This window comes from Carettochelys insculpta, chromosome 4 (assembly GCF_033958435.1).
Source record: "Carettochelys insculpta isolate YL-2023 chromosome 4, ASM3395843v1, whole genome shotgun sequence".
NCBI lineage: Eukaryota > Metazoa > Chordata > Testudines > Carettochelyidae > Carettochelys > Carettochelys insculpta.
Genome location: NC_134140.1, coordinates 120,594,007 through 120,609,031, shown reverse-complemented (window position 1 = coordinate 120,609,031; position 15,025 = coordinate 120,594,007). Strand labels below are relative to the sequence as shown.

The following is a 15,025-nucleotide window of genomic DNA, read 5'->3' as shown; positions in this document are numbered from 1 at the left end:
AGGGAAGGATTGACACCCTGGGGATAACAGCAGGATAATCCCAGCAAATATGGTGGGGAGAAAGGTGCCGCCTTTTTGTTTCGTGTTTGTTGGACGGACCCTTCTTGGGCCTGCATTGGTCTACCTTGAAAATACTGAGAAAATACAAAGGGGGAAGACAACACTGCCTAGTGTGAGGCTGATTTAACCCGAACTCTTCCACTGCCAGAGGGGGAAGTGTGAAGACCAACAAGAGAAAGAAGGTGCCTTGCATTACTGTACAAATAGTCAGCGAAACCAAATGTTATTCATGTCCGTGGGTGAATTACAAACACATCCAATAAACTGTGACTTAGGAGGGCGCTGCAATTAACCAACACAGTTTGTGTATGTCACAGATCTGCTCACAATTGGTGCATGATTATTTTTTAAAAAAAATCTCTGAATAGGTGTGAATATTTGGAACAAAGGATACGTTTTACAAAACTATGATATTTTCAAGAAGCAAAACAAGATTTCATTTGCCAGATAAATTTGCAGCAAGCCATTTACTCCTCTTTATGGTGCTGTTACCCACACATTGGCAAGTCAGCATGAGTGGCAATGAACTGATAACAGATGGTGCAGTGCCAGAAGAGAAATTCCAGGGGTGTGTGTAATGGGGTCAACTCACCACCATTGCACCTCCTGCAGTTCAAAGAAGGAATTAGCTCTCGGTCTCCTGCTCAGTGCCTCCTTTTGGCAGGTGTGCTGTCTGCTGCACATTCTTTCTGCACAATCAATTTTCTGGACCCACATTGCTCTTTAGCTTGCAGCATCCTCTTCAGGACGCTGAGCTCCAGCAGTGTCAACTCAGCTAGGCCCCTGCCCACTTCTGGGGAACTCAGCAGTCCAGCTTCAATTCACAGCACCCACCCCTGGGGCCCACTGCAGCCTTGGTCTATCCCCTCACCTCTGGGGTAGACTACAGTTTATTAGGGCCACTCTAGAGTGTGGCTAGGTACAGTACAAGGTGAAGGTGAGGGACTGAGGCCCACAGACCCTCTGGCAGCAGCCTGGTCCTGCCTTCCTCTACTCTCCCCTTCACTGCCTTGTTCCCTGGGCCATTTCCCCTATGGTCTCCTTGCATCTTCTGGACCTCTGTTTTGAGGCCAGCAGCCTTGCAGACCTCAGGCCAGAGCCTCTTCCTAGCCCACTTAGCCAGCACCACTCTACTGAAGTTCCTGCTCTGTCTCAGAACTAGTCCTACCCTTTCCCTAGCTTGGACCTGACTGACACAGCTCTGCTGGAGCAGCTCCTTTTATGCTAGGCTGCTCCAGAAAGCTGCCCTGTGATTGGCTCTGCTGCAGAAGCCATTCACTCATTGGCTGGGGGAACTGTGCAGACTCCTTCCTACCCTCCTTAGCCCTTTCCTTGTAGTTGGGGGGCACACCTCACTACAGTGTGAAATAAATGCCAGCTATAAAGCTAGATTAAGGGGGTTTTGTATAACCATCTGTTAGTTGTTTGTTCTTTGGTCCTGTTGGTGTTTGAATTACACATGCCTGCACCAGGTCAGGGTGTAACAAGTGCCTTTTTACTTCTCTCTCCATTTATATCACCTCTGCTTTTGGCCTTTTATCCCAATACACTTTGCCAAGTCAAATAATAGTTGCAGGTGAAAGGCAGCCCCTTAATTTTCATTCATCGGTATAGCATTTTCCTTTGGGAGAACCTTGCACATAGGAGCCATGTCTACACATGCACGCTACTTCGAAGTAGCGGCACTAACTTCGAAATAGCGCCCGTCACGGCTACACGTGTTGGGCGCTATTTTGATGTTAACATCGACGTTAGGCGGCGAGACGTCGAAGCCGCTAACCCCATGAGGGGATGGGAATAGCGCCCTACTTCGACGTTCAACGTCGAAGTAGGGACCGTGTAGTCATTGCGCATCCCACACCATCGAAATTGTGGGGTCCTCCATGGCGGCCATCAGCTGGGGGGTTGAGAGACGCTGTCTCTCCAGCCCGTGCAGGGCTCTATGGTCACCGTGTGCAGCAGCCCTTAGCCCAGGGCTTCTGGCTGCTGCTGCTGCAGCGGGGGATTTATGCTGCATGCACAGGGTCTGCAACTCGTTGTCGGCTCTGTGTATCTTGTGCTGTTTAGTGCAAGTGTGTCTGGGAGGGGCCCTTTAAGGGAGCGGCTGGCTGTTGAGTCCGCCCTGTGACCCTGTCTGCAGCTGTGCCTGGCACCCTTATTTCGATGTGTGCTACTGTGGCGTGTAGACGTTCCCTCGCTGCGCCTATTTCGATGTGGTGATGCGCAACGTCGATGTTGAACATCGACGTTGCCAGCCCTGGAGGACGTGTAGACGTTATTCATCGAAATAGCCTATTTCGATGTTTCCACATCGAAATAGGCTACTTCGAAGTAGGCTTCACGTGTAGACGTAGCCAGGGTGAGTAGAATGTCAGAATTCAAACCTGTTGTGCTCCTCTGACAGGAGAATATTGTCTGTTCCCCCTTAAATAACAATAGTAAAAAAGAAATTAAAAGGAACAGAAGGGAGGAAAGAGACTGGTTGCTGTACAGGCGTACAACAGGCAAGTTTCACGTGGGAGTGACAGAGGAGTCGGCTCTCATGCCAGCAACAGAGAGATGATGTGAAAAGACAAAGAGCTCAATAATAGACAATGGAGAGATCAGAAAGGTGAGGAGAGGAGAGAGGCAAATGACCCTAGTTAATCTATCAATGGAAATAAACAGGTAAATCAGTGCATACCTCTCCTCTATTTTATTTCACTCCTAAATTTGTACAGTGCAAATCAACCCAGAAAAATGAGTCTATAAAGAGTCTATCTTAGGGTTCCATGTGTATTACTATTCAGTGCTTTTTTAGATCAGGTATGCACAGTTGGCCAGTAAAACAATATCTTTTCTGACTGCCAGCCCTGCAAACACATCCTGGGACAACACTAAAATCTTCCCATCTCATGACTCATTACCAGGTACACCAATTCTGCATGGCACATTCTGTTCTCAGTTACACCCATGCAATCCTGTTGTCTATAGACCACTACCTTATTATATTTATGTAATTCTATTGTCTATAAGGGGCAGTGAAGAGGCAGATCAACAACCATAACCAAGGAGAAACACTGCAGATGCAACCTAGTGAACAGTTCTCTCAATTATGGATGAGCCAAAATTGAATTCAACTTGATTTCCTATTACTGAAGTGCAAACTGGCATGAAAAGTAGTCAAAATTTCTTATTAATGTCACTAAAGGCAGTAGCTGATGAAACACGTCTACACCTCAGTGCAGGTGTAATTGCAGCACAGACGGACCTGTACAAGCTTTTTTATTCTAGATAGCTCAGGTAGTGATGGTGGTGCAGCTGCAGTAGCACAGGCGTCAGAGTGAAGCTAGTCACCTGAGTAATCCCAGGGCCTTTGCAGACATGTACACCCTCTGCTGAAACCCAGGCTGCTGCAGCTTCATATCCACGCTTATGGTAATCATACCCTGGTAAGAATACCATAAGGTTAGCCACGGGGGAGAACTGTTACATAAGAAACTGCCAGTATTAAATAGTAATTTTAAAACGCAGACTCACACTTAAAACAAATGGTGTGAACGCCAAGTCTGCTGACTAGAATTCTGCAAAAGAGCCATCCCATTCCACCACTGCACAGCTGAAAGAAAATTCCCCTTTGCAGGCTACTTCCTTTGGCTTGCCCTTATGCCTCCAACCTTTCCTAACATTTCTGCTTATTGCCATTTGCTGCCATTGAAAAAGACTCCATATCCATAATGAAAAGTGACAGAAGTTCAATACTAATATTATAGATTTCCACTAATAAGTATTTGTATGGATTCATTTCAAGATGGTTTATTAAGTCAAAATGTGGTTTGGTTCATATGGGGTAGCACATATACATATGTATTTATCTCTCTGTATTTTAACATAGTCATTTAGGTGGGATTTTCAAAGGAGTCCAAGGGTATTAGGCACCCAACTCCTTCATATTTTTAGTGCTTAACTCTGTCAGGTTCTTGAAAATCCCAATTTTAAAACCCATTCCTACAAGATGTCTAAAGCATGTATATTCACGAACACATTGTGACGCCCCAGTAATTCAGGATCAGGGCCTTATTTTTCCACTGGCTAATTTAAAAGCTGACATCCCCTAATCTCAATACACCACAAACACATGGGAGGGGCAATTTAGGTTCATATTTTAATAACTGAACTTCCCAGCCTAGATTATTTGCTTTTTTTTTGAATGACAGTGTCAGAACTATAATGGTTCTAGCCTGTATTATTTTTCTCTTTTATTTTCTACTTCTCATTCTTGTAGCTCTAGTTACCATGATCAGAGGGGCCTTCTTTTGACCCCATGTATCTTCTTTAGATTGAAGTATTAAACTACATGTGTTTATTGATTTGTAAATTATTAGTGAAAATAAATATCTTTATGATGCTAGTGAAGGACAGAGAATTAATGAGACAGCGGTAACTGAATTCACTGCCATATGGTAGGTGGGAGAAGACAGATTATGCTGATTAAGATAGGTTAACCATTCAAAGTGCTCTTCCAGAATAATAAATATTTGATAATGCTTCAGTAATTAGTTATTGTGGTGGTGCTGAATGTCATTGATACATGATATATGAAAAAAATCAAGATGACTAACTCATGAATTGTAACTCAGAAACTTTTCAGTCTTCTTTCAGACTGTTTCTTCCACTTCCTCTTTTTCTGGTGATTTAATACAACTTCTTTTCTGCTCTATTTTTCTACCAAGCAGTTACACAAAAAATAAATGAGCAGATTAGCAGCCAGGAGATGAAACTGACTTTTCTACAGAAGAAGGTTGACAACATTTCTGCTACCATGAGTGATGTGAGCAAGATACTCTCCTCTCTGGAAGGCAAAATCAATGAAGATAAGAATAAAGACTTCCAGTCTTTCCTAAAAGGTAAAAGAAAGAAATTAATGCAATCACTCACCTTGTTAAAGGTGCTAAGAAAAATGTCCTTTTGCCTCTATTATTATTCCATATTTGTAGAGAAAATTCTTTCCTTGTTTCTTTTGTGAGTAGAATTTTTAAAAGGTCCTAATTTTGGTCTTTCTAATAATAACAAGTAATTTATTACAACATGTTGTGTACTCTACAAGGCAAGTTAAACCATGTCACAGTTAGGGCATTTGAGTTTATCTACTGCTTTTGCAAAGTTCCTTTCCCTTGCACTTTCTCCATTTTGCCAGCTGTTGGAGAGGGAGAATTTGCAAGCTGTGTTTTTGAGAAGTCTTAATAATAGATTTGCAGTACACATTCTATGCAGGTTTGATGGAAACCTTTGAAGAAAGATCTCTTCAGTTGGTCTTCGCCATATTACCAGATCTCCCATCCTTCATGTTCAAGTTATTCCCTCTGAACATTTTTCCCTATATATTTTGTCTTGGTTTTGCATCCATTTTCTCCCTCAAACTATGTTCTTGCTCTTCCATTTGCTTTTTTCCCCTCTTCCTTCTATTATTGTAACTGTATCTTTGTGTTATTTTTAAAACACTAAATTGGCAGTAAAATTTAATTAATCAGAAAGCAAAATGCCAGTTGCAAATGGACATCAAAAAACCCTTAACCCTGCCCCTTTGCATATACACTCCGATACGCACTATTCCTTCAATAATAGTTGCAACTGCAAAGAGATTTTATAGATGCAGAGTGCAATCAAGTACCCAAATTGGAACGTGGCCAGGAAACTGTAATCTTGCTAAAATAACCAGGAACTTTCCAGATCACCAGTAGCAGGGGCCTTGATTTTACAAGTGAACTAACATACATCTTCCAGCATAGCCATGGGCAAAGGGATTGTATAAGCTGCCTCACCTAAGGAGTAGCCCTAAAAGGGAGGTACTATGACTCAGAGGCAGAAAACCCTGCAAAAGCACAATTCCTGCCCTGCAAAAAAAAGTGATGGTAGCCACTAAAAGGATGCAGATTGCTCCTTGCAGAGGAGCTGGCCAACTACCCTGGTCAGCAGCAGTCTTCTTCCTGGCATATGCATAGTGAGTCTCACATGGTATGCGCCCAGGATTCATTATAGACTTTGGTCCACTGCTAAGATCATTAGCACTCCAGTCTGAGCTGGATACTGGAGGGGAATGCACTGTGAAGGCTGATCCATGCCCATCAGTAGTGGGAGTGGCAGAACGAGGCCTCTGCACTTTGCCCAGCTGCTTGAAAATGATGGCATAGCTGAAAAGCAGGGGCTGTACGCCACAGAAGGCCGGTTGCTTTTAGGTGAGGCGGAGCACCAAAAAACCCAGGCAGATAAAGGTACATGTAGCCCATAACAAACAGCTCTTTCTGCAGCACTCAGATTTTCTTTAAAATGGACTCCTATCCAAATATCAGCAAAACTGGAGCACCTTGTCCCTCTGCATAGCCATTAGGATCTTGTCCCGCCCTCCTGTTTAGTCTTTTCAAAATCTGGTCATTTTTCCAAATGAAGCAACTTTACTGAATCCTGGGTGAACACCCCCTTTTGGGTACGTAAATTATTTGTTCTTAAACCACATCTTCAGTTCTTCATGCGTCAGGATTTAATTCTCAGGTTTTCCCACGCTCATCTCTAATTTTTACTGCGACAGCAGAGTTGTGCCAAGCAGTTTAGCGACTATGTACTATCTATACACTCTCTCAGCTTGTTTGTGAGGGTGAAGAGTGGGCAGCCTGATTTTCTTCCTTTGCTCTGTTCTTCTATTTGTAAAAATCACCCTAACATCTGTGACCCTAGAATACAATATATAAGTGAGTAAATTGCCAGGAGAACTTCCTGCTATTTCTTTAATGGCATCTCTTCATACTCTTGCTTCTTCTGCCCCTCCTCCCAATTATATCTCTGGGCTTAGAAAAGCCACTATCTGACCTATTGACAGCTTACTTGTCTGAGCAGCTGAGGTGTTTGTCAGTCATTTCACCAGACATGCTATACAGCAGGTCTGTTCTTATTTCCTAAAAAGCTACTATTACCAATTCAGCTCACTGCTTTTCCAATTGGAAATACACACAGAACTCAAGATGCTTAAAGCAAACAGCTTCCTACGTAGTCAGGTTTGTTGAATGAAATAGTTTTAATTTTATATCCTAATTACAGCCCAAATAATTTTCAGAAATTTCATAGGGAAGAACCAAAAGCCTTTGTGGCATTTGCAGACAATTGGCTCCATGTAAGACCCAGTAAGAGCCATGTGTCAGGCATGACCAGTGTTGTTCCAAGGGCCAAATTTCACCACAGTTGAACTCCACTGGCTTAGTTCCTTCTAGAGTTAGTACTTATGTAAACTATATTAACAGTACAAGATGTGTCACTGCACCTAGGTAAACACATGACCTGCAAAGCACCAGCTTTTTTAAGGTTCTGTTGCTGCCTACAACTTCTAAAGTGTTGGTAACACCAAAACTAGAAATATCTATCCCCTCCGTCTTGATTCCCTTTTCTCCTCCCATCTCCTTTGGTCTATTTACTCTCCATGTAGGATAGAAAGACTACAGTGAATTTTCTTTATTTCTGCCCCAACACAGCCAAGGCAAAATGGTATTTCTCTTCCTAATCTTCTAAAGATGGTAGTTTAGGGGAAGGATAAGATTTTTCTCAGGGGAACACGCTTACCTTCTTTGTTACTCTGTTTGGGACTAAGCTAAGCTCATAGATGGATGCTGATCCCATACATGCAGCCTCTGATTCTGTACTTATTGAGATCATTAGTAAAACTCTTTTTGACTGCACTGGGAACAGCTTAGGTCCTCAACCACCAATAGGCAACTGTATTACTACCATATTAAATTAAATGTACAAGTTAGCAGGTCACAATGAGCCAACCATTAATTACACTGCGGTCCCTTATAACATACTGTTAAATGGAAGAATGTTGGATGTCTCTAAACCAAGCCCTGTTTTGTTTCTCACTTTCTCTATGTCTTTAGGTCTCAAGTCTAAAAGTATCAGTGAACTAGTCAAAGACCTTATCAGAGAGCAGTTTAAAGTCTTCCAACATGACACGCAAGAGACAGTGGCCCAAATTTTCAAGACTGTGTCTACTTTATCAGAGGATCTTCAGAGCACAAAGGAATTAGTTAAACAGCTGAATGAGACCCAACAAAAGTTTTCCCAGGAGAAAGAAGACCGGCCAACAAAGAATGAAATCCTGGAGCTGAAGAGTGATCTGCTACAGATAAAAGAGGAGATGAGCTTTGCTTGTGACAAGCCCATCAAAGAATTACAGGCAAAGCAAAAATCCTTGGAAGTTGACTTGGAGCATGAGCAGACAAAAAGCACCATTTACTATGAATCTCTGAATAAGACTCTTACAGAGATGAAAGAGGCCCACGAGCAACTATTATCAGTTGAACAGATGTCAGACCAAAGTATCTCTGCAGTAGATAAAAAAGTGGATGATAATGTTACGGAATATATTCTCACTCTACAGGAGAAAGTGAAGAAACATGGCCTAATGGTGCTGCAGCTATATGACGACTTAAGAGAACAAGATATCAAGATCAGTAATCTTACTTTTGGATTAGCGATTCAGAGAGATTCTGTTCATTCAACATGCGAAGACATGTTATCCAAGTGGCGGAATGATTTCCAGACAAAGCTAAAAGGCACAGAAGAGAACATGCATGTCTTAAACAGAACCCTAGCTGCTGTCATTTTTCCACTCGACAATAAGATGGACAAAATGAATGAGCAAATTAATGATTTGTGTTATGACATGGAGATCCTCCAACCCTTGATTGAGCAGGGACCACCTTTTAGTCTGACAGCAGATTATGAACAGCAAATTGAAGCAGAGGCAATCAGCCAGAAATTGGAAAACTTAACCAATGTAGTGAATAATCTGAGTTCCACCATCAAAGATATTGTCAAAAGTCAGGAGAGACTTAAAAGTGAGGCTCAGATTCGAGAGGAAGTCTTTGAGAGACGTATTGATGAATGCCTCATGGACATAGAAGATGGCCTAAATAAAACTATGACAATTTTAAACAATGCTGTTGATTCCATTCAGGATAACTATGTCCTGAAGGATACTCTGAACGTTCTGCAAAATAAAACTGAGTCCTGTTGTGGTGGTGCTGAGAAGATGGATAGTATATTGGCATTTACTCTCCATCTCCAGCAACTGAATGAATCCCTTCAGACACTGGTCAATGACAATCAAAGGCACCAACATATTTCAAAAGCAATTCAGGGCATTTCTGATTTTCCACATGAAGAGCATGTGGAAAAAAGCCTCCCTGACCTCAAAAACGTTCACCAGGTTTTAAATGAAACATCATTTAAAATGGATGAGCATCAACAAAACATCAGTCTCCTAGAAGGAAAGCTGTTACGTTTTACAGAGGTATCAAAAGATCAAGAAGTTCGGCTGCAGAGCATTGAGTCCAAAATCAGCAAGCTTTTGGTGAATAATTGTGTTTCTCTAAAAAAAGGCAAAGCTGCTTCAACACCACAAGAACAAATGGTGTCTCTCCAGCTTCAGACACTGAGTTCTAGACTCAAAGCACTGGAAGCCAAGTCTATCTGTTTCTCAAATAATATTCCCCTCTTGAACAAGACTGCTTATGAGGCATGGGAGTTGTGTCAGGACGCCTCAGCCAGCATTCGAAACATGAATGCTAGTGTACCCCAGTTAATTAAACTTGCTCAACCTGATATCCCTCTGCTGCAGAGGGGCCTGAAAGAGCTCATAGAGTCTGTGTTAGAAATTAAAACAGGGACTATCCTGTCTAATTTAACCTGGTATGTTGACAAGTCCATGGCTGATGCTCTGAGCAATATTACCAAACTTCAGAAGCAGATGAAACAGGCTGTAAAGAAACCATCTCTGGCCAAAAAAGGGACAGTGAATGCCACCACCACAAGTGTGGCTGGTCGAAGTCAGAGGAACACAGACAATGCTGTAGAACCAGGTAATGCATTTGACAAACACTAACTACTGGGGTTTGTAATAGTAACAGAGAGATATCTGTGGTAGTCTATATAATATTAAATCTATCTATCTATCTATCTATAAATCTACATATTATCAACTCTACATATTATCAAATATAATATCAAACGGGGTTTTTAATTCTACTATAAAAGGCTTATGTAATCAGTGTGACTAACCAAGTCAATTAGGAGTCCCCACAGAGTTGGCTGGAGAAATTGACTAAAAATGACTAGCAGTAAATAATTCATCATAATCATCTTGACATACCCGTGACAATGGATGTCTGTATACTCCAATTTCTGTCCTGCAGTTGGCCCGTGCCAGTTGACTTGGGCTTATGGGGCTTGGGCTGTAGGGTTGTTTAACTGCAGTATAGATGTTCAAGAATGGGTAGGAGTCCAGGCTCTGAGACCCTTTGAGAGTGAGTGTCTCAGAGCTTGGTCTGCAGACCAAGCCTGAATATCAACACCACAGTTAGCTAGCCCAAGTCCTTTGAACCCCAGTCAGCAGGCATAGGCAAGCTGCAGGTGTCTAACTGCACTGTGTAGACACGCTCTTAAAGTGTATTCATCATCTAGGAATGGATTTTCTAACAAAAGACCTTCTGCTGTCTTGTGTTTTTTTCCCTTGATGAAGCCACATCTGCCCAGTTTAGGATGTAAAAGTAAATATGGGATAGTTTGTAAAATACCAGCCCAGCCTTTCAAATTCATCTGTGAATCTGAAAATCAAGTAGCAGTACAGCTAATGCATCAGCTATAAGGATTCTGCAGTTGGATGTCAGAATAAAGATGAGAAAAGCAGAAAAGGAATCCAGTTTGCTCTTCAGGCATTTTGTCAGCTTCACAGTACTAACAGGAAAAAAAAAAGTAACGTGGCCCCAATCCTTGCAAATATTTACACGTATTTTTAACTTTAATATGCAGGTAGTCCCACTGATTTTATGGGATTACTGCTAGCTACTTCAAAACTTCATTAAACTTAAGTAATGTATTCAAAGTTAAATATATGACTAAGAATTTGCATGATGGGGGCTCTAGTCTAGACAGTAAAACTGGTGTGACTGAATATATCTAGAAAGCAGATTGTTATGAGTAATAAGAGGCCTTTTTACAAAGAAACTTTTTGGGGAAAGAACCACAAGTGAAGGGTTTCCTAGCTTCATGTCAGAGGTCTAATAGCAAAAAATAAAAACATAAAATACAGTATTGGGCACCAGATTTGACTGAAAATCAATAATACAAGCAAATGCATAGAATATATCACTTGAAAAAAATAAGATGCTGGATAAAATCCTCAGAAGTGGTTTAGTGACTTTGGAGCCCAAGTCACTTTTCAAAATGGGACTCAGGCTCCTAAGTCACTAGGGCACTTTAAAAAGTCTGTGATGAGTAGGCAATGGTAAGGGAAATGAAAACATCCATGTTAGATGTCCCTGTTTATATGCACTCTAGTTTTGGTTAGTCTCTCTGCATCACTCATCCACCCTTTTTTCTAACCCATCTTCTCCCAGTTCCTTTACTAGACTATGTCTACACCACAGTGATCTTTCAAAAGAAGTTCTTCTGGAAGATCTTCTGAAAAAACTTTGTTTGAAAGAGCATGTCCACACACACAACAGCAGCTCGAAAGATCGATCCACTTTTTCGATACAGAACATCCACACAGCCCCTGCTCTTTTGAAAGAACAGGCCAGGGATCCAAAAATCTGACACCATGAGGACTCATCTTTTGAAAGAAGGCCTTGCGGCGCATCTCCACATGCTTTTTTAAATAATAGCTTTCTTGATAACTTTGGCTGTGCTCCCACTTTTAGAAAGTAGGAAATTTTGCAGATATAGGCTGAAAGCCTCCAGTCTGCCACTCTCTCATCTGGCAACATGCGTAATCTGGCATGATTTTAGTTCGCCGGATCGCCACTTATCACAGGTGTGGCCAAGTTTCCTGCAGTCCCATAAAGTGTATTTACAGCCACCAGTCTTGGCTCTCAGTGTTCAGTTCTGTTATTTAGCTGTAATTTATCCCTGTCAGCCACCAAGCTTAGTCCTAGGCTCAGGACAGTGCTCAGGTCTGTTACTCAGCAAGGGTTAGTCCTGGGGCTCGGGACTGTGCCCAGGCCTGGCTAGGTCCACACCTTGGTTCAAGGTGGGGCAACAAACAGACATCCATTCCGGTTAGAGTCACTAGGTCCAAGGCAACAAACAAGCAACTGTTCAGGTTAGCATCCTCGCAAGGCAGAGGGCTGTTAAAACCAGGTGTATGCCTCCAGTGGTTGGGCCCCAACAGGGGTTATGGCTGGGGCTTTTATACAGGTAGTCATCCCCTCACCTTCTGGTTAGGTGAGGGGCTGGGGCTAGGTTCACCCCTGCAAGATTCAGGGAGGGATTCTTCTCCCTCTTGGTCAGAGAGCAGCCACCTCTGCTCACTACAACCTCTAAACATCTTCTAAGAGCTCAGTAAGCAGTGGATCTGTTGTTGCTGCCAGACAATAGTGACCTCACGTGGTCCTGCATATTCTCTCGTTTGGCACCAGTTAGATATTAAGTGTGCTGGACTAGAGAGATTCAACCACATTTTTCTGTAGAGTTAGAAAGTAAGGTTTCTATTGGATTTTTAAAAACTATTGAGGCTTTTGAATGCACTGTAGATAACCATTTAGGACGGTCACTGTGGAGTTCTACAAAGAGACTAATTATCTTCCCTTAGGTATCTGATTCACTCTGTTCTGTTCCTTGTGGGGTTGATTTTTCTCCTCCAGAAAGGTGCCTCCTCTCCATACATTAAGAAACCATACCAAACAAGTGACCTGTGCCAGGCCCATGAAAGTCTCCAAATACAAATTGTTAGCATCACCACTGAGATACAAGTCTCTGTTTTAAAAGGAGTTAATGTTTTCTGTTCAGTTTCCTTCCCAGTACACTCCCATGCACATGACTACAGTCACAGTTCATCAGAGAATCAAGCACGCACAAAGTTAAACTTTATTGAGGTTTCATTAATATTTTCACTTTATTTCCTATCTTCCTGCTTATTGATTCTGGCCCAGACTCCTGGAAGCATGTTGTGTAATAATGGATAACAACAGTACACTCTTCCAGACAGAAAAGTTAAGCTTCCATTGTTGCTTTATCATTGAAGCCTGCAGTAAAATAAGCCTATTTGTATTTTGCATTAAGTGTTCTGATGGCATGAGACTGATCATTACTTTAATTCAATTTGACTCGTCATACTTTAATTGTTCATATTTAGTTTGATAGAATAATAGACAGATGAACAGCAATAATTTTTTTTTTATGTAGTGCTCACATAAGAATGGCAATACTGGGTCAGACCAAAAGTCCATCTAAGCCAGTAGCCTGTTTTCCAATAGTGGCCAATGCCAGATGCCCCAAGGGAAATGAACAGAATAGGTGATCAAGTGAGCCCTCCCCTGTCATCCATTTCCAGTTTCTGACAAACAGAGGCTAACGACACCATTTCTACCCATCCAGCCTAATAGCTGTTGGTTAACCTAACCTCCATGAATTTACCTAGCTCTTTCTTGAACCCTGTTAAAGTCCTGGTCTTCTCAACATCTCCTGGCAAGGAGTTCTACAAGCCTACCATGTGCTGCATGAAGAAAAACTCCATTTTGCTGATTTTAAACCTGTTACCCATTAATTTCATTTGGTGATCCCTAGTTCTTATGTTATGGGAACAAATAAATAACTTTTCCTTATTCACTTTTTCCACAACAGTCATGATTTTATAGACCTCTGCCATATCCCTCCTTGCCTCACAAAAGGCAATGGAAGTACTGGAGACTCACATTGTCTCTTTTAAAAAAGAACCAGTAAGGATAGAACTACTGCAGTACAAGCAACTTCTCCATGGCAAGGCCAATGTGCTTCAACCCTGAGGCCCTCTTCCCTTGGAAGTCTCTTGACAACAAGTAGGACATCTTCATGTCACCCTACTATTTGTGATGCAGAGGAAGATGCCTGTGCTTGACATCTTTTAATGTGGGGGGACTGTTGCATTGCAGCCACCACATGGTTCTTGATGGATATAAGGCTCAGGTCCAGTGGCGTGGGATCCACAATGATTGGGAGCCTCCTGTTCGCTGCAGCCTTCATCTGCCTTCACAGCCGTAGTAGCATTACCTTTGCTATCTTCCACCTGTTCTGCCATTGAGGGCTTTTAGGATAGTTCTTTGTCTGGACCCTCCCCTTTGACGTTGCCACCACGTGTGACCCTGATGGGAGTATGACACTCCCTATGGCATCACTCTCGGGTGCATTGGAACACACAAGCCCACTCACCATGACAAGGTAACAATCAAAGAGTGAGACCCTGAGGCTATGGATGAGGCAAGAGGGTAATTCCAGTTGGCTCCACGCCCATGCAGTCTTTGACCTCTCTGCTGAGACTGTTAGCAGGGAAGTCAATAAATTGGTGTCTTTTGTACGATGGCCACCTCGCCCATGGACTGAGACCAGGAACTCATTTCACCTATGTCATTGAACAGCCACTAGTTTTATCACTGCCAGACTGAGCCAGATGCAGACTGCTGAACTCATTGTGACTATGTTGTGGTATGACAGCCTATGAGAGTGTTAGAAATAAATTTAGCGCAAGAGAATCCCAAAGTCTGACCACCTTTTGTGGGGTCACAGGTAGCGGGACAGTCAGAGTTACTGAAAACCAAGCATTGGTACATTATTTCTAAATTCCTTCCTCTTAAGCCATTCCCAAATCAAACGATTGGACTCATGGACTCATAAACAGGCCAAATGCAATAATCTGTTCCATCAGATTATTAAATATCTGCTTTCTTTCTAAACAGTACCTTAGTTGATACTGACAGAGTTTCATTACTTGTTTGAAGATTTATTTGTACTACAATTGGTAGATCATTTCCTAAAGAGAGACTGTGGCTGTGTGCCTTTGCTAAAAGCAGCAGAACTTTGCCTTTTTACTACATCTGTCCTCCATCCCATTGTATTGCCTGCCACTAGAGTAACCTCATTTATCTTATCCTATGCAGTTATTCCTGTCATTTAAACCTTTCATTTA

At 42.2% G+C, this 15,025-nt stretch overlaps 1 protein-coding gene across 1 annotated transcript in view; it reads left to right on the top strand.

Moving 5' to 3' along the window:
* The window catches only part of MMRN1 (multimerin 1), a 60,585-nt gene that overhangs the window by 34,422 nt on the left and 11,138 nt on the right, over window positions 1-15,025 (top strand). The window contains exons 5-6 of the mRNA XM_074993601.1: window positions 4,776-4,946; window positions 7,962-9,947. Coding sequence (XP_074849702.1) covers window positions 4,776-4,946; window positions 7,962-9,947 — 2,157 coding nt within the window. The remainder of the gene's footprint in view (window positions 1-4,775; window positions 4,947-7,961; window positions 9,948-15,025) is intronic.